The following is a 20,477-nucleotide window of genomic DNA, read 5'->3' on the forward strand; positions in this document are numbered from 1 at the left end:
ATGGAAGTAAAGATAAGCAATATAATCAGTACTAGGCAATTTTGTTGATTACTTAATAGATATGTGATTATTTTCTAAAGTTATAGACAGCAAATTACTGAATGAAATGAAGGTATCTTTATCCAATTGAACAATACAATTATTAATCTAATGTATTACTAATTTAATACCAATATGCAACCATGAAAAGAACATTGCATAATATCTAGAGTTATGAATTGTATTTTCCTTTTGCATTTTTATATTTGGGAATACACTTAGAGGATTACAGTGTGTCCCTGAAGCTTATCACGTACATGGGAAGATAAAACAATCTATTTACCAGGTTGACTTTGTGTGATATCTAGGCTTGGTGATGTCACTGGTTTCAAAAGAAGAGTTTTCAGTTCAGTGGGAGCTGAAAGAAGAGGATCTACATTGTAAAAGTAATTATGAATTATTATTATAGGTTTTAGACAGAAGTAGCAACGAATTGAAATACAAAGACCCGCAACATCACAAGGTTATGCAGAGCCAGAGTGTGCAGTATTTAAAGTGGAGGTCAGAAAATCATGGCCCTCCCATTTCCAGTCCTCTGCCTCACCTAGGAGCTAAGGTTAGTTTTTATATTTTTTAAATGACAGGAAAGAATGAAAGTATGTGAAAATGGTATGAAATTCAAATAAGGTTTTACTGGAACACAGTCACATCGTGAACCAAAATGATTCAGGATATATTTACATATTGGCTTTGCTTGCCTTCTGACTACAACAGCAGAATTAAGTAGTTGTGACAAACTGAATGGCCTGCAAAGTCTGGAAAGTTTGCTATCTAGCCAGTTACAGAAAAAAATTGCTGACTTCTGATCTAAATCATCCTTCTGGAAGTGCAAGAGCCTATTTTGAAAAATTAGTTTCGCATAGACTACTCTGTCTGAATCTTAGTTCCCACGAGGGATTTCTTAGAATTTCTATAGCTGATTCCAGGGTAGCAACATCGATAAAACACTATCACTTAGGAGTATTTCTTCTGTATTCCAACTTGCCCACCCCTTTTTGGTTATCTTGAGACTTTTTATTTTTTATGCTCCTACTCTTCCACCACTTAAATCCTGTAGCTATTTCAAAGCCCAACTACTTAACCTCATATTGATCCTTGGACCTCCTTAAATATTTTCTGTTTTTACCACTCAAACAAGCTGCTCTCATATAACAAATTACCCTGTATTCAGAAAACTATACCTAAAAAACCCTGGGAACAGGTTTTTTACAGATACTGCTGCAAGAGGTAAAATATTCTCTTACTTTTGGTTTCTGCCTCTGCTCATCACCCTACCCCACTCAGCTGGCTAATGTGGCGCTGGGCAATGGAATTCTACTCAACCACGAGAAGAAGGACTTTTTGTCATTCGCAAGTAAATGGATGCAACTGGAGAACATCATCTTAAGCAAATTTAGCCAAGCTCAGAAGACCAAAAATCATACGTTCTCCATCATAAGCGGACTTTAGATGTAAAACAAATGCAATAATATTATTGGTCGTGGGTCACACACTAAGGGGAGAATGCATGCAGGAGGAATAGGGAGGGAAAGGGAAGAAAACCTAAAACTTGAAAGAGTTTGATGTGCCCACTGTAGAGGAGTGAATAAAGTAATCTTAAATTGGCAGAGGCCACTATGGAAAGGTGACTGGGAAGTAGTGAAGAGGTCTGGTAGAGATGAACCAATTCAGGTTGTACTACACATGTGCATGGAAGCAATGCTGGGAATCTCTCTGTATATCTACCTTTATCTTAAGCTAGCAAAAATGCTGTCTTTCTTATTATCTCTACGTTTTCTCTTCAACAAAATTGGAGAAGGCAGAACAGGTTCTGCCTGGAAGCGAGGGAGGTGGTAGAGGAAGGGGGAGGAGGGATGGTGATGGGCAGGAGGAGGAGAGATGGCCCAAACAATGTATACACATATGAATAAATGTATAAAAAAGTCACAATGTACCCCCGTACAACTGTAATATGCTAATAAATAAATTATTGAAGTCAGGAAAAAACATATGGTGCTGAGGGGCACAGGAGTCAAGGAAAGTATTGTTTACATAAACCAAAACAGAGCACCATTGAAAAACAGAAGAAAAAAACAGAATAAGAGGGCCAAATAAGATGCATCCTTCGTTAAAGACAATCCTGTTTTGAGTATAAGATGAATTTGGCTACTACAAAGATTTCCCTCAGCTATGAACCTAATGGTCAATCCTGCAATTGCTATTATTATTAGTGTCTTTCTCTTATAAGGCATAGAGCTGGGATGTTCCAGCCATCTTATGATTATTTCTGAGACCCAACTGCAATGGGCTAAGAAGACTCCATAAGCCAAAATAGTCACAGATTTTCTTGATTTCAGCTGAGAAGCTTCAGGAAGTTTAAAGTTTGGGAGGTGGATGGAGTTTCCTCTATGTTTTTAAAAGTAAAGAAAGAAGATTTTGGTTTGCTATAGGGTTTACAGATCTAGAAACCATCAATAGCATTGTATATGGATCTATGCTTTCTAAAACATGTTTGATTTTATTGAGTTTGCTTCCTAAATTTAAAAAGAAATTACTAATTTGTTGCTTATTATCATTGAGTTCCTTTAGAGACCCAAATCACATACAAAGTTTATTTATTAATTAAAGGAATAAATATTAATATGCATAGATACTCAGAAGATACTCTTAACAATTTAGTAATGTGTAAGAGCCACTGCTAACCTATGGTGGAGAAGAGCAGTAAGCTCATTTGGATGGGGGAAGCTGGAGCTTCCAGGGAACAACATTAGTTTTATTAATAATAGGGACACCTCATTATTTAAAATAGGGTAATGATAACAGCACACAGATCTTATGAAAGTAAGTTACTCCAAGGAAGTTCATGTTAGTTAATTGTTGTAGTTGTATAGATCTAAGCACCAAAAAGAAGAAGAATGTGGACCTCAGATTTAACACTAAATCAATCATATATCCAATTTCAAGAGGGTTTAATGGCACACAGATATTTTCAATGGATCCAGCGACATCTTTTAATAATATCAGCTAATACTTGAATTAAGACTTATGACTATTTATAAGATAAGGTATTAAGTAGCATGACAATAGCAGTTGTAGAAAGTGGGAGCAACTCTGGCCCCACTTTGCTTTTTAACCAACAAGAAAAAGCTTTTTAACCAACAAGAAAAAGCATTTAATGAAAGTCACAAAAATCATTACCTAATGTTGTTCCTGGAGACTGAATACTATGAAAATCAGGTTCAAAGTCTGGAACAGGAGCTAATTAAAAGCAACAACATGAACATGAGAAATGCTCATGAAAAGCCTTAATTTTTCTTTCAAAACATGAGTTTCAAATGACAAACAATTTTTAAAACTTTAGAAGTGACAGAAGCAAACATCTGTTTTTTGAAGAGTTTGTCACAGTAGTCAGATCAATTCATTGCAGAAGGTGGTCATACCTAGGAACTCTGTATGTATCTTAGTATTGTCCACATAAAGTTTTTATAGGCATTTGGGTTTTGGATTATAACTAATATGAAAGATTGATTTGGAAATTTATTTAGGTAGTAGGTATAAAAATATATGAAAGCAACTTATTGCATTTCTTTAAAGTTGAAAATATATCTGTTTATATAATCATGGCTACAAAAAAACAGATCATGTTTCAATGTAAATACAGTAATAAAGCACCATGAATGACTATTTCCAATCTCCCTGTAAACTCATCTTTAAAAAAAGGACCAAGAACTTCATTCAAACCAAGTTTCTTAAGATCAGACACACAAGTTTCCCTAAGCCATGCCCTGTTCTTTGGACAGCTCTGTAGGGGAAGTAGCTGTTCTAATGCTTTGCTGCTTAGAGAACATGACCCTGTTCCTTCCCATGGATATTGCTTTGGGACCTGATTGGGGCAGGTTTCTAGGGTTTACCCCTCAAATCAAGGGGTTACACATTTACCCGATTTAGTCTGGGATACTCCAGTACTTGCTGTGGTTTTAGGTCTGGGACGTGGACGACGTGTTCTTTGTCTTTTAGGAGCTGAAGGAAAAAACTTTGGATTATTCTAGTACAGGAGGATTTAAAAACAAAGCTCTAGGTTTTCTAAGGTATATTTCCCAGAGATTTAAGGCATGTATATTTTAAGAATAAAATATTTTTTCCTATTTTATTATTTTTTTTTACTACTGAAGATTCTTGAGAGAGAAAACATATAAAATTAAGTAAAAGAATGAAGAGACCCATAAATTTGTAACTCAAAAAAAGCTATAGTCAAACTCTGGGTATAGTGGAATTAGGTTCACACTAAAAATGTGAACCTAATTCACAAGTAATTCTCAAGTAATCCATGATATCATAAAAACTGTTGTAGTTTAACCTGTCTAAATAAGATATAAACACTATCAACTGTGTTTAATTCAATTTTAGAGGTGAGTACTGTTTAAGGCAAAAATACATGACACAAACTCAAGTAAGATTACCAGGTAGAAAGATATCATAGGTCCATGAATAGTTTTTATAAAATAGATAATTTCATTTAAGACTCCTTTAGTACTCTTAAGAAACAGGAATATAAAGTTGAAGGATAGCAAATGACAAGAAAGTCTTATAAAGCTGATGACAATGTGATGATGATGAGGGTGACGATGATGGAATGAATTTGAAACTAAGCAAGAAAAAATTGTTAAGGAATATATAATATCATTACCTAATGTTGTTTCTGGAGCCTTGGTTCTAACAGTGACAGGTTCAAGTACTGTAGCAAGAACTGAACAAAAATGATAAAATAAACCAAAGAGATTTTTAAAATTAATTTTAAGATAAGCTTCACAAATTGCCTTTTAAGCTTTACAACTGAAAAAAAAGAAATGCTTGTTCTTTGTAGATTTGGACAAACCATGTCCAGCTACCCATTAATTTCATGATACAGACTTGCAAGACAGTATTGTACACAGATAAATATTACTATGTGATCCACAAGATGTTGTTTTGGATATTTGATCTCCTGACCCATGCTACTATGGAAATCTGCTGGACAAGCTTTTTACACATTTACATAATATATGCTTTTGACTATATCAAAAAAGTATTTATTGGTGTACTTGACTTGTGAAGAAGCAGAGAAATCTGTCTACTATCTTGACCACTACTTAAATAGTTATGGATACAATTAAATTTTCATGTGTTTGAAAGCAAAAAGAACAATGCAGTTCACTCTGATGAACTATTTTCATCAAAATTTCAAAGTTTTCCTTCTGCCTGGAAGCGATGGGGGATGTGGGGTATATAAAATGAAGAAAGTTCTCCATTCCCCAGGGACAGCCACTACCAAGAACATAACCTTTGTTATTCTGAACAATTTTTATATGCATTTTGTCCTAAGACAAATGGATTATTTTCCTCATATGTACACTTCTGAAGTTTCATTTTTTTCCCTTACTAATGTCAATAATACAGATATACTGAATTCTGAATATTGCACTATCAGTTATTATGAGTTATGACTTACTAAAAAAAAAAGTTAAGAAACACTGTTAAATGTGCTAGAAAAAGAGAAGGAGACAAACTACCTATCATGGAAACCTGCCTTTTTAATATTCTAAGTTGGGAACATTTTTAAGTTTGACAACTTACTAAAAGCATCATACCTTAAAACTACAGATCCACAATGTATCAAATACATCCTAGTATAATAAAAGGAATATGAGTAAAGAAGCATGATAGTTCCACAACTGTTGAGGGAGAAGCAGTATAAGAGATAAATGGAGATTCAAGTTTGAAGAGCTTTAAACAGTGCTGTTTAAAGAAATACACATGATTACATGACACAATGTTCAGCAGTTACATGAAAGTTTAATATCCTGAAATTAGTTCATGCACAGTGCTCTTAAATTCAACTGTAACGTGACATAGTGCCTATCATAGTTTCAAGATAAAGACTATAATAGAATGACAATGAAGGACAATGGAATGGTTATAATATGTAGAAGAACCTGTGATGCAATGGTATGACAGTGGACAGGAAAAGCACTATTTGAAGGACACACATTCTTATTACCCACGATTTCTGGAGCTTCAGTTCTAAGGACACCAGGTTCAAGATTTGTAGCAGGAACTAATTAAAAGGAATAAAACAAACGTGTGTGAAAAGTCAAAAGATTAAATCTTACCAGTATAATATTGTTCCAACTTTAAGAAAATATCTGAATTATAATACTTGTTACTTGAAAATTTGGTCACCTAGTACCTAATAGCCAGGTAAACATTCTTTCATGAGGTATGCAGCCACAGCCTATACAATCTGGTAAACATCACAATAAAGTCATCATGCTATTCTCCTAGATGTCTGAGTACCTGTTTCCAGCAATTGTATAAGACTGCCCTAGAAACTTGAGATATTTTACCAAAGATACATAACTGTTCTACAATTATTGGCTTTTCTTTGGAACCTTTAAGAAAATAATATGTCCAAATAAATAGCTTTTATGTTTGAGAAGAGACATAGCAAAGAATAAAACAAAGTGAATCATACTCCTTTTGTTGAGAGTTTGTATTCAGAAATAGACTGAAACCTCATTTGAGGCAAAGGCAGTCAACAAAATAGGATAAGAGACATCCACTGTACCCAGTAGAGCAGTTTTCTGCTCTAATAACAAAAATGCAGTACTCTAGAGGGATAAGAAAGATCATTGATGCTTCTTGGAGGATCAGATCCAAACTTCTGAATAATACTTTAGAGGACTTTAACTGCTCTTAAGGGCCCTTCTAGCACAGCACTCCTCTACCACTTGTAAATAAGATGCCATTCATTCCAGGAAGCCTGTGTCCCCTAGTTGGGCTCTATACCTCCCTTCTTTCTGTCTCTTTGCAACTCCCCAAGATTTTAAGACCCAACATTTTTCTCTTTTCCCTTTTTATTCCTGTCTTTCACAAATTTTTATTTTTCTAAGCTTACAGATGTTTACAGCACCCTTAAAAATATTTGACTTGCACAGTCTGCCTTGATTTAATCTTTGTATGTTTCATATGGGGGCAGTTTTGACCTTGATTGTACCACAGACTGGGAAACAAACACAAGCCTCCTACTTCTGTGTTGTCTTCACAGCTGTAAAAGTGACTGTGGGAAGATGGAAGGCACTCTTGTTTCTTAAAATAAAAAAACTTGATTCCACTTAAGACATTAATATTTTGTCTTTAAGAGAACAAAATAAAATAAGTAGTATAAATAGGATGCATAGTAATAGAGACTATCCTTATGCAGAAAGTATAAGGAACACAGTTGGTCTCCAAGTAAGTTCCCCTTGCACACTGCAAGAGTGTGGCAGCTGCAGATCACTTTGTGCCTGCACCCACATAGGCTACCACTCCCACCCTTGGTGTCAATCATGGATTCTCAATAGCTTCAAGGATGTACTCCTTTAACCAGAAACCCACATTTACCCAGTTTGGTTTGAGGAGCTTCAGGAGTTGGTGTGGTTTTAGGTTTGGGACGCGGACGACGGGTCCGTTTTGATGTTTTAGGAGCTGAGGAAAGAAAGCCTTCAGTTATTACTAAGTTTGTAGTTCAAGGGGTAGCATGATACATGGCTCTAAATTTCCCAAGACTTAAGATTTTCTCATATTTTAGGAAATTTGCCTTTTTGACTTTTAAATTTGAAACTTTACAATAGAAAGTCTTTTGGAAGTAAGAGTCATATATAAAATGAAATGGTTAATTCAAGAAGTGAACAGTAGTTAATAGAACCCTTATAGAATAAAAAAGGGTGAGAATCACTGCTTAAAAATCATGTTGATAGCATTGGTCAATTAACTGAAATGTCAAGGAGCAAAAAACACATAGACAGAAAAATGAATGATAATAGAACTTGAGATCCACAAGGAAACTTCCTGACACCAAAATTTGTCAGAATCAAGAAAATTGCTTTTCAAAGTTACCTTTAACAAAACACTGGTTAAAAAATACACAAAATGACAAAACAATTTCATATGGTTACATGTGCAATGGATAACCTGAGGTGGATGGTTCATGCATGAGTTTCTAAAAAAATAAGAGCTACCTTCTTTTAAGAACCAGAATTTTCAATATTTTTAGAAGCTGATAATGGAATGAAAATAGAAGATGACAATGTAGTCTTATAAAGCAGTAGAACCTGTGGCTATGATATTGATGCACTGTTCGGTGATAGAAGGGAAGAGGACTTACTGAGGATCACAATGTGTTATTACCTTGTGTTGTCACCCAGGTCTCAGTTCTGAGTGTCACAGATTCCAGCTGTCTTGTGGGAACTGACCAAAAGTATTATAATAAACCAAATGATTATTTTAAATGAATGAAAATTCAAGGTATTTTCCTCAAAATGAATCTTTCTGGTATAATACAGTTTCTTGAACCACACAGCAACTTATAAAACTATTAAATTAGAAAAGTAAGTAGTTGGCTTCCTAAAACTTGGCCATATCTAAGTCAGGTACCTATTTCTGGATTCTGAATTCTTTTGATGTCTGATTAATAATCTAATGTGAACTGGGCAGTTACTGCTAACAAATCATTTTTGGAAAGAGACTGGGCAGGATGAACTGCATAGGGTATTCTTCCATGGTAAGCAAAGAAATGGCTTCACAGGAAAAGAGGAGTTTACTGAGGTCTTCCATACCAAATCTCAGTTCCCATCAGGCTCTTAAGGATTTCCATCAGGGATGCAATAGACCCAGTGAGATATGGAAAGGCTCTGACTACAACACTGAATTAAGGCATCCTCTACACTAGTATTCCAGTTAGACTCCTCTGATTGGTCTTAATTATGTCTCCTTTTCCTGATTTTGTTCTCTCTACCCTTCTACTCACTATGGTGATTTCTAGGGTCCATTCTTTCTTAATATATATTCCTTTGTTCCAAATATTTATGTACCTCACACATTTTGTGGGTAGCACTCAAAAATCAATCATGTATTTGCATAGATGCTAATGCTACCTTCTACCTTATTTATAGCTTCTGTTCTCAACTGTCTTGAAGGTTTGAGGACTAAAATGTAGCTAACATACTCAAAAGATGTTTGTAATAGGATTTGGGGCATACTGAAGGCCCTTAATAAAAAGGTTTTTAATTTGAACTGAATATGCCTAATTTTTCTAAAGAAGCTTTATTTTTAAGACATAAATTGGAGTTACTAGAACAGTGACAGAGAAGATTGATACAGGAAGCAGGAGGTATCCAGTTGACCCCCCAATCTTCCCCAGCAGTGTTCCTCTTAACATCTCTACAGTGGGAGTGTTGCTGACCATGAATTGCATCTTCACACTCATAGGGGAGGACTGGTTACTCCAAACCATTGGGTTTACTCTTGAGACTCTGCTGGTGAGGCTGCTGGGATTCTTAAAACCAGGAACACATGGTTTACCTGGTTTGGACTCAGCTTCAGGACCTGGTATGGGCTTTGGTCTGGGATATGGATGACGTATCTGTTGTGATGTTTGGGTAGCTGAAGGAAGAAATTCTTGGGTTACTATAGGTTTGGAAGCTATCAGAGGTGATGACATAACTCTAGACTTTATAGTGTATTAGATATTTGCCTTTTTAGTTTTAAATATTTTATCAGATATATCCATTATGTATCTTCTTTATCATAGAGAATTCATTTCTAGACAAAAATCACCTTTTAATTCAAGAATGAAAGATTAGTAATTATAGTCAAGATCTCATAGGCAGCTTGACTGCCACCAAAATGGTTAGGAACCATTGATAAATTTTAGTAGAAAATGAAGGATCGTTTCACTAAATCCAGATTTATAATTTAATCCTTCAGTCTTTGACATGTTTATTTTGCAACTCTTAAAATAAGAATATATTGTTATCCAAATAGAAACAAATAAATATGCAAATATGCAATGGATCCTCCTGCCCCCATGAGAGTTGTTAATGGCTCTATTCAGATGAAAAACAGAGAATTGTGATATGTTGTTTTAGCACAAGCACTGCTTAAACAAAATACAACAGGATACTACACAATTTCAAGTAGGTTACATGCCACATAAATGATCTAAAGCAGTTTTATGCATGACTGATTCTCTTAAAAAACAGATAATTGAAGAGTCTTCATAATTTTTAGCAAAATATAATTGAATGATCATAAAGAATGACACTGTTGTCACATGATGCATGATGAAACTCTAGGGGAGGCTGATTTAAAATACAGTCAATATTACCTAATGTTGTTCCTGGAGCCTCAGGTCTAAGAGTAACAGGTTCAAGGACTGTCGCAGGTACTGACCAAAAACAACATAGTAAGCCAAAGAGATTTTAAAATTTGTAAGAAGTTAGACCATTCACATCCAACCACATTAGTATATCAATTATTCTAAGAACAAAAAAAGAAGAAAAATTAGCTTTTTAACTGAGAGAAAGTGTATATATGCTTGTTCTTTGAAGATTTGGTCCAACTTTAGTCATAATTAGTTTTAGGATTACTTTTGAATTACCCAAAATATCTTAAAGAAGTCATCATGAAGTTATCCTAGATTTTTAACAAATAAATTCTAACTGATATGCACTAGAAAACTCTGCACTAGAATATATTTTATTTAATTTACTTAACATATTCTAAGAAAATAAATTATGTTAAAAATATAATTGCCTCAAACTTCTATGGAATCTTATCATGAGACCTTACCATGTATAAGTAAACATGAATGCAATAGACAGTTTACAAATTTGAAACAGCAAAAAAAATTAATCATTGAAGCACTCTGTTAATTCTGCCAAGATCTTATTTATGGAAAGAATTTAAGACCTCTGTCCAAACCATGCCACGTAACAGAGCAGCATAAAGACAGTCACCAGTCTGCAAAACCCAGTAGAGCATCTGTCTTTCCTAAGCCCAGAAAATGTGGAAATGAAAAACTAAATGTCTCTGTATTATAATCAAGTCCTCAAAATCCTCCTTCAGTTAGCCTGGTGGATACTTCCAAATGTACCACACCAACAACCACATTCTGACTATTTAGGAATAGTCCACTAGGACTGGACTGCCTTTCTGGCTGATGCCCATGCATATTCAGTCCTTCTGCTTTTGTTCACTCTTCCCTCCATTGATCTAAATTGTGTAGTGGGTCCAACATCCAAGTCCAAACAGCCTTGCTCCTTTGGTAGATGATTACTTTATGTGTCTTCAGTTGTGCTATTTTAGAAGTAAAATAAAACTGTAGCTGGTATATCACCTATGGTGAGATGTGGGTCAGGGAATATGCAGGGGCTTTGCTTTCCTGAACTAAATATATTGGCTCTGCTAAAAAGAGTTTCACCTTTAAGATTTGAATGGATTTGATAGTAAGATATATACCAAACACATAATTTCAAAGCAAGTCTCAAATAGAAAGAATAAGGTATTTTGGCACTAGTTGGGTCTCACCCAGCCATGTTCTCCTTAAAAACTGGGTTGACTAATAAAAAAATAAAATAAATTAAAAAAATAAAAATAAAAACTGGGTTGACTAGATTGATGCCACATGTCCCCACACTCAGGGATAACAAGTGTTTTACTGCCTACCATTGTCATTGACTTTAGTCCCCATCAGGGCAGACTGACAGGGTTCACCCTTAACCTAAGAAATTACAAATTTACCAGGTTTGGTCTTAGGTGCTTGAGGGCTTGGTGTGGTTTTGGGTCTGGGTCGTGGACGACGGGTTCTTTGAGGTGTTTTGGTAGCTGAAGAAAAAAAAGCCTTGTGTTAGTCTACATCTTATGTCTTTGGATACTGAGGAGATATTAAACCCTTGTCAGATTTTCTAAAGTTCCAGGAAATTGTCCATTTAATTTTACTTTTTCATTCTCTCAGTGTATCTTCTTTTATCACTGATGGTGCTTTCAGGGCAAACACACATATATAGTTGAGTTTCTCATTCAAGGCATGAAAATTAGTTACTTATGTTGAGAAATTCATAGAGCTTTCTCACTTTGGGGAAAAATGACTGCGAAAGGAGTGTTTAGTGAAAGTAGAGGAGAAATTTGGGTTGCACCAAGGAAGAGGTTTATAAGATTGCAGATTTGGGCTATTTCCTATTGGTCAAATTAGTAGTAAAACACAGTATTACTTAAATTACTAACAAAGAAACAAACATACCATGCAAATAGTTTTTAGTAAAGATCTAAAAACTTAGATGAGCAAATGATCAGAATACCTATTATTCATAGCTTATATGACAAATGGATCCTGATTTGTTTAAAACTCAGTATTATCACAGAACACACAATCCTGTGAAGCATATGATAATTTCAGATATGCTGCATGCAGATAATATTTAAACTAAGCTCTTTTAAAAACAGCAGGAAACTTGTTTTTAAGAGGCATCAAAATCTGCAAATGATAGAAGCAATTGAATGGCAATATAGGATAATGGCTGCTAACTCATAAAGGTAGAAAAGCCATGAAATGGAGATGCCTGAATGGATTGTACAGTGATCAGGAGAACATTTGGCATAATAGCACAGGGTTGTTACCTAATGTTGCCCCAGAGGTCTCAGTCCTAAGAGTAACAGGTTCAAGGGTTGTAACAGGCTCAAAGTCTGTAACAGTTTCAAGATCTGTAACAGAAACTGAAGTAACAAAAAAAGGCTTTTTTTAAAATAGTGTATAAAGAGCTACAGCATTCATTTTGAAATGAAACTTGTCAGTGTAACGTTGCCTTTGCAATTTTTAAATTTCTAGATGAAGGGTATTATGTTCTGAATTGTGTCTTCACAACTCACATACTGAAGCCCTGAGACCCAATGTACTGTATTTGGAGATAGGACTTTCAAAGTGACGACTAAGGTTAAATGAGGTAAAAAATTGAGGCTGTACTCTGATCTGCATGGTGTGTTTATCAACAGAGGAAGAGACAGGAGAGATGCATACACATGGGTAAAGGCCATGTGAATACATAACAAGAAGGAAGCTACCTGTAAACCAAGAGAGGCCCCAGGAAAAACCAATCTTGCTGATACCTGATATTGGACTTGTAGCCTCCAGAGCTGTGAAACAAAGATTTCTGTTGTCTAAGACACCCACTGTGTAGTATTTTGGTATGACAGATCTAGCAAACTCAAAGGAAAACCAAATTGCCCAAGCTTAGCTAAGTACTTGATCTCATGAGACAGCCACCACCTGTGGTCTCTTTGAACACCCCCAGAGGCCAATCACTTCTCAAGTTATAGTGCTTGATTGTCTGAATCTGATACAGAAGACTTAAGTAGGGTACATTCACCCATGTACTAAATGTGTTTCTAACCATTCTTAAGAAGCATATGAAAAACTAACTTGCACTTTTTTGGCTTCTCGATAAAGAGAATATCCGCTAAGTCTATCAAATTATGGTTGCAGAAAAAGTTCTGAAATATCCAAGCAGTCATTCACAAATAACTGAAAATGATTCAACTAGCCACAGACTGAGAAGTAAAACATCCTTCCTACCACCTCAAGTTATAGGAAGGATTCTTCATGTTTCCTCCAATAAACTCCTGCCAAGGCTGAGGGTATAATAGCTCCCTAGGAGTTTCTCACTAGGGGGCATTGACATTTTTCAACCAGTGACTGGCTCCCAGGCTCCTGAAACCTGGTGTTCTCTCAAATACAATTGGACTTGGAGTGGTTTTAAGTTTGTATTCTTTGGTATAGTATTGGAAGTAGGAAGAGATCAATTTCAGTTATTTTAAAGCTTTTGATTCTGCACATTGCAGAGTTTTAAAAACATCTTTATGTTTTACAAATCCAGATGAATTTTCTTGAATGTCAAGAAATGCATCTTGCTAGTGTAAAAGTTTTTTCCCTACCATATTATTGTATCTTCTTTTGTTATAAAAATTATGTTGAGGGCAAAATTGACATATAAGATGAAGTTATGAATTCAGAAAATACATTTTAAAAAAAATCACATCCTCCTAGAGTTCCCTGACTGGATTAAAAAGGTTAAGAATCATCTGAACTACTGTGGAGAGGGAAGGGAATCAGATTCACACTGAAGATGATGTTTATTATTTAAACTTATTAACCTTGGTCATACTATCTGGTATTCAATTTACTAAAACATATTTCCCAAATATTAATAAAAATAGCCAGATAAAAAGGTATATACATAAAGAATGTATAAAGAAACTTCTCTATCATAGCTTGATTTGCAAAGATCAAAGACAGATACTCTAAGGATATATGAAGTTTACCTTAAAGAATTCTGGTTAAACAAAGTGACATGAAACTATTTTTAAGTAAGTTACGAGTCAGGGCAATGTCCCAAACTAGATTCATGCATTACTATCTTGCAAATGAGAGGCAACTTTTTTATGCATGTTCAACTCTCATAAAATGAAGGATATAATTAAACGGCAACATGGGATGAGTTTGACAGTGAGTTGAGGTTTAGAAAGTAGCATTACCAAATGATGTCCCTGGAGCCTCTTTTATAGGAGTCACTGGTTCAAAGACCGTAGTAAGAACTGGCAAAAAAAAAAACACACACACACACACACACAAAACAAAAAACATTAAAATTTATTAAAAAATCTCTCAGGGTATTGGCTTCAAAACAATTTTATCGGATAATAGGTCTCAAGCATAAAGCAAACATGGTTAACCTGTTGAAGGAACATGGTATCTTTGCCCTTTGATACCAATTTCTCTCTTGGGAGGGATTGCTTTAAACTTTGTATTTGGATAATGGCCCATGAAAAGTGCCTTTAGGGTTTTCTCGTTCTGTGATAATCTGAGGCTAATCAATCTACCAAAGTAGATTGTTATTGTTTGAATATGGTTTGTGTCCCCTCTGGTTCCATTGTGATTAAAGGCTTGGTCCCCAGGGTAGCGCTGTTGGGAAGTGGTAGAACCTTTAAAAGGTGGGACCTAGTGAGAAGTACCGATGGCATGGGTGGTATGAGATAATTTGCCTGACCCCCTGAGTTCTTTAGTGAGGATAATTATAAAAGGAGCAGGCCTAGCTCCTGCTCGAGTCTACTCCCAGTGTGAGATGTCACAGTCTGCTTGTCCCCAGCACATGCACCTGCCATTGCGATCTGTGCCATGAGATGATGCAGCCAAGGGGAAGCCTTTGCCATAGGGCCTGCCCTGAGCCATTGAGACTGAGAACCCCCACATCTGTGAGCTAGAGAAACCTCTGCTGCTTTGTAAGTAGCCCGTGTCAGGTAAACCAAATCCACCTTACTGAAAAGTCATCTTTATTGGACAGAGGGATGCCCTGCTTTGCTGCAGGCTCAGTGGCCACACCTTATCCTGCTCTCTTAAATACTCAAGTTGGACAAAGCATCCCTCTGTCCAACCCCAGGGAAAGACTGTGTGTGGATTCTCAGAAGTAATACAAACTTCTGAGTCCAACATTCAAACTTCTCAATTGGTCCTAATGCGGCCAGTTATCTGCAGCAGCCTCACTGAAATGTTCTGATCAACTTCTAGAAGTCTGATAGCATCCATAGGTGAGCAAAAACTGCCTCTTCTGACTGACTCCCTTGCATTCCATGCCTTTCTGGACTTCTCCATTACCCTCTTCCAGAATGATTTTCCCCTAAGAAAATCATCTTTGTAAGTAGTTGTGGGGGGAAGGGAGAGAATAAATATGTAGCAGAGACTGTAAGGCTCACAAAGCCTGAAGTATCTATTCTCTGACACTGTATAGAAAATGTTTTCCAAGGCCTGTCTGACATGCTTACTTTGGCTCACGTGACTTTACGGTTACCAGGGAATGGTCTCCTATAGGTGTAAACATACTCATTCTACAGCTGATTCAGATTTCCACACGTATTTGATAGTTAAAGATGAGTAGAATTGAATGAAAAGTAAATTAAGTAAGCATTGTAGGTTTGAATCCACACAGCACAAGGAATTCGCCTACAGCAACATCTCCCACCCTCATTGCCTGCTCTGCTGTGGAATCAGCCACTATCCCCGCTTGATACTTTACTTTCAGTGGGCCCCATGGGATAGGCTGCTATGATTCCTCAAGCAGGCCCTACACATTTACCCAGTTCTGTCTGGGGTACTTCAGGACTCCGTGTGGTTTTAGGTTTGGGATGTGGACGATCTGGTTGTTGAGACACTTTGAGAGCTGAAGGAAGAAAACCTCAGGTTAATACAGCATTTTGGATTCTAGAAGCTGTGGCTAGGATTGCATTTATTATAACTTCTTGAGTTTCAAGAAATTTTTTCTTCTGAGCTTAAAATATTTGTCCCTATCTTTATAATGTACCTCTTTATGTCATCTACAGATTCTGTAAAACAAAAATCACACAGAAACATGATATATCAAGAATATTTCAGTGAGACTCTCATAAGGATCCCTGAATGAAAAAAGTTTCAAAAACTTGATGAGCTATGGTGTGTGCATAGGAGGTAAATTTGGAGTCATTTCATACTAATGATGATACTTATAACTTAAATTTACCAGCCTTGAGTGTATTTTTAATTTTTTTCTTTACTGAAACAAGATTATAGGCACCATCTCTTGGGACCCTTCTCAGCTCTGGTAGCATTTCTCTTTGCTCTTTTCTATCTCAATAAACTTTCTCACTTTACTCAAAAAAAAAAAAAAAAAGGACTACACTATTACCTAAATATGGCAAAATAAAAAGCACTGTAATATAAATGTAGGAATTTAGATCTTCAAAAGATAGCATATTAGCTGTGGTAGTTTGCTCAGCCTAGATGAGGGGACATGCCCCCCATTCAGTGTGTTTCAAACTCAATTACAAAGAATGTGATTAAAAGGTTACATGGGAGCAGAGATACCACCATTTTAAAGGTGTTGCATTGCACACACACACACACACGTGCACCAAACCAAGTTCATGCTTGGCTATCTTAAAAACAAGATATATCTTAATGTTCTTCAATATATTAAGTAATTGAATGACGGGATGGTGCAGAAGCCTTGTGAAGTAGAAAAAGCTGTGGCTATGGTGGTGATGAAACAGGCAAGAAATGATGCAGAGGCTGATGGACATAGTTTGTCATTACCTATGGTCGTCCCTGGGGCCTCAGTTCTAAGAATAACTGGTTCAAGGATTGTGGCAGGAACCGATCAAAATAAGAAAAAAAAAATTCATGTGAATGCATGAAATGTTAGAGTATTCATCTTACTAGTAAAAATGGTGGTTTCTAAGGCTGCAAAGTTAATTTTTAATATTCTTAAGAGAAGAGGCATATATTTTTCCTTGGAATATTTCTCTAAACTTTAACCAGGTACTCATTCAGAGGACAGTCACAGTCCTGGGCCTTGAACTCTGCTGAACATCTTCCTGAGGTCAGGTCTAAGATATCACTGTTGATGATTTGATTTGAAATAACACAAACACCATCTATATATTGATTCATCATTTTGAAAATATGATTTGTTATTTGAAAAAGACATGGCAAAGACAACTAGTACTTTTTTAGAAGCCCCAAACAAAAAAGCAATCATTATAGGTAGCAGTCAATCATGACAGATAAAATAAATAGTTCAGGTAGCAAAATACAATATAGTAGACAGACAATGCTTGTTCTGGGTACAAACACTTTTATGTAATCTCCTCTCCTTGAGTGTGTGCTAATCCTGTAACTTGCTTCTAACTAACAAAAAAAAAGGAAATGTGATTGTACATCATTCCTTTCTGTGAGTGCTATGTGAGTACCGGGAGGAGTAAAGAGAGGAGAGGGATGGGAAGAAGAAGAAGAAAAAGGGAATAGGAAAGAATGATTTAAAAAAATGTTAAGTTCAGGAGGAGGGAAGCATTAGGGGTCACCCTAGGGTTTGCCCATCACACATAATGATAGCCAAAGGAAGTAGAGACTGCACTGACTAGGAGTTCTTCATAAATACAGTATTACTTAATACAAGATGAGGAACCATCTAGTTATCATTACAATGGGTATCTTTAGTTCTAAGAACAAAAAAACAAAACAAAAAGAAAGCATGGTCCTGTGCAGAAGTATGAAATACTAAAGCCCACTGGATTAAATTTAAGCTTGCCCCCCACACACACACTTTTCATCCATCCTGCAGGTCCATTCAACAGGAGAGCATTAATACACGAACCTTCCTGGTAAGCCTGCTTCAACATGATCACTGTTTGCCAGCCTTTGTTCCCTCATCCTTCTGTTTACCCAAATTCTGTGATTTCTTCCTAATTATCCTGGATATTTTCTTTCTCTAAATATTCACTATGGTCTTAGCACATAGTATTTATACTACTCGAGAAATTATTTTATATTTGCATGAACATGCTGTCTTATATTACTTCCTATCAGTTTATGCAGCTTTTATTTAAAACTATAGTGCAAACTAACTGGTAAACAAAATATACTTACTGTTTTAGAGTTATGGGCTGATATGGTTTGGGTAAACCAGAAAGGACTTAGTAAAAGTAGTTGATGTGAACTGATTACACTGGCTCAATACTGTACATAGTAGCTCTATTTTTAAGACATGAATGGAATCAAATAGTGAGAAAAGTAAATAAAATGGTCATCAATAGTGATGATTCCCAAAAAGGAAGAATGAGGAAGCATGCACAGCTGTCTGTGTTCTCCTCACTAACTGGTAGTTTTTACTATTAAGAGATATAGAGCATTTTGCAAGGGTGCTAACTGGGACAGACAACATGGTTTCTTTAAACCACAAATCACATATTTACCCAGCATTGTGTGAGGTACTTCTGGATGGGATGTGGTTTTAGGTTTGGGACGTGGACGACGGGATCTTTTGGTTGTTGGAGCTGAAGGAAGAAAATTCAGGATTAATATGGTGCTGAAAGCTCCATTAACTGTGTTGTGGATGATATACATGGCTCTAAGTTTCTAAAACTTGTTAGAGTTAAGAAAACTTTGTCACTTAGACTTGAAATTTTCTTCTTTAGTATATTAATAGGTTTTCTTTGATAACTGAGAGTTCTCCAGAGGCAAAAATTACATGTATCATTATGTTTACAAAATGAAGACTGAATTCTATCATTATTTTCTTGAACATGCCTCTAGCCCAAAACTAGCTACAAATCACTTCTCAATTCTAGTGTCAGAGAGTTTCAAACCAACCCTATAGTATTCAATTATAGTTTAAGATGATTAAGCCCAGGCAAATTCTCTACTTGGCAATTTACCAGAGTAAGTGTATAAAATTCACTAAAACATCAATGAAGACAAAAATAGTTATATAGAAACGAAAATGTAGAAAATAAGATGCTTAAATAAGTTTTATAGAATCATCATTGATCCTGTATTAGTTCTTCTTGAGGAGGACATATGGACTCATGCTTGGATCTTGGCTCTAACAAATTGTACTGCTAAAACAGAGATTCAAGGTGGGAGATGGAGCAAGCAGAAGCTTTCTTGATTTAAGTCCAGACACATTTCTGTTAAAAAGAAAACCTTCAATATTTTAAGATGATTTCTGAAGCAGGACAACAGAGAATGGCACCATCATCTACTCAGTACCATAGTAAAGCTTTACAAGAAACAAGAAAATGCACTTGCTGAAGGATACAAAAAATCATTACCTAAAGGTGGCCCCGGAGTAACAGGTCTAAAGTCTGGTGCAGAAACCATCGAAATCAATTTAAAAAGAAAATGTTAAACACATGAGAAATGCCAACACATTCTTTTGAAAATGAACTTAACAGTCTAACATAGGTTCTACAGCCAAAAAACAAAAATTTTAAAGTTCTTAAGTGAGGGTCTTCAGTGACAAGGCTATATCCTTAGTTAGCTACAAGTGCTTTGCTTATTTTGATATTATCTAATAAGAGAAAATCCTGCACAGAAAAAATTTTCAGCATATAATAGCTAATGCTATTAACAATTATGATAAAAGAATGTAAAAGTATAATTCATAACACTATAGATTAGAAGATGAAAGCCATAGGTCATGATTAATTCAATTGTTGATATACTTAAGCAGATACAGTGATGAATAACCAAAACAGACAATGCTGTTTTTTTGTTGAGAGTCCACATTGGAAAAAGAGTAAGAGCCTTGTTTAAACAAAGGCATACAAAAAACTAGACCTAGAGGGTCATTTAGCCATGGAACATGTTATTGCACCTTTGTATTATCAGGACAGAAAAGATCTGACCCTGAAGTGTAGGAGGACGTGCCACCTGGTTCAAATCTAATCACTGATGTCAGACATTGGAGGTCCTCTTCATAGAAACCCAAAAATAGCATCATTGTCCAGCTAGGAAAACATTGCTGTCTCACAACCAGGATGCAGTTCTAATTCCTATTCTACTACTTTCACCCGAATGTCACCTTCTTTCCTGTTTATATGATTCCTACCCACTCTGCTAACAAAACTACAAATGCTACAAATTTCAAGGTCCACATATATATATAAACCAATGGATTATTTTGCTTCTCTAAGAATTAACTATGTGACTGACGGGAAAATCTAATAAATATTTATTTCCCACATTCCACTTACGAGCAGTCTTAACAAGAGCAGCTTCCCTCCTCGTCATTTGTTATTTC

The 20,477-nt window shown here is 35.7% G+C and overlaps 1 protein-coding gene across 19 annotated transcripts in view; it reads right to left on the reverse strand.

The window, feature by feature from the left end:
• Abi3bp (ABI family member 3 binding protein) overlaps positions 1-20,477 on the reverse strand; it is a 242,276-nt gene that overhangs the window by 71,306 nt on the left and 150,493 nt on the right. For 7 of the 19 annotated variants that reach the window (XM_074072999.1, XM_074072993.1, XM_074072992.1 and 4 more), the window contains exons 27-42: positions 19,507-19,539; positions 18,649-18,729; positions 16,991-17,026; positions 15,999-16,082; positions 14,404-14,463; positions 12,493-12,588; positions 11,617-11,700; positions 10,202-10,261; positions 9,397-9,477; positions 8,224-8,283; positions 7,438-7,521; positions 6,056-6,112; positions 4,706-4,765; positions 3,958-4,038; positions 3,217-3,276; positions 323-397 (exon numbers count right to left, since the gene is read on the reverse strand). The exons of 1 other annotated variant lie outside the window; for it this stretch is intronic. In XM_074072999.1, coding sequence (XP_073929100.1) covers positions 323-397; positions 3,217-3,276; positions 3,958-4,038; positions 4,706-4,765; positions 6,056-6,112; positions 7,438-7,521; positions 8,224-8,283; positions 9,397-9,477; positions 10,202-10,261; positions 11,617-11,700; positions 12,493-12,588; positions 14,404-14,463; positions 15,999-16,082; positions 16,991-17,026; positions 18,649-18,729; positions 19,507-19,539 — 1,092 coding nt within the window. The remainder of the gene's footprint in view (positions 1-322; positions 398-3,216; positions 3,277-3,957; positions 4,039-4,705; positions 4,766-6,055; positions 6,113-7,437; positions 7,522-8,223; positions 8,284-9,396; positions 9,478-10,201; positions 10,262-11,616; positions 11,701-12,492; positions 12,589-14,403; positions 14,464-15,998; positions 16,083-16,990; positions 17,027-18,648; positions 18,730-19,506; positions 19,540-20,477) is intronic. 11 more of the 19 variants (XM_074072989.1, XM_074072990.1, XM_074072997.1 and 8 more) reach the window with 11 other exon arrangements.

Source organism: Castor canadensis, chromosome 5, assembly GCF_047511655.1.
Source record: "Castor canadensis chromosome 5, mCasCan1.hap1v2, whole genome shotgun sequence".
In the NCBI taxonomy this organism is placed as follows: Eukaryota; Metazoa; Chordata; class Mammalia; order Rodentia; family Castoridae; genus Castor; species Castor canadensis.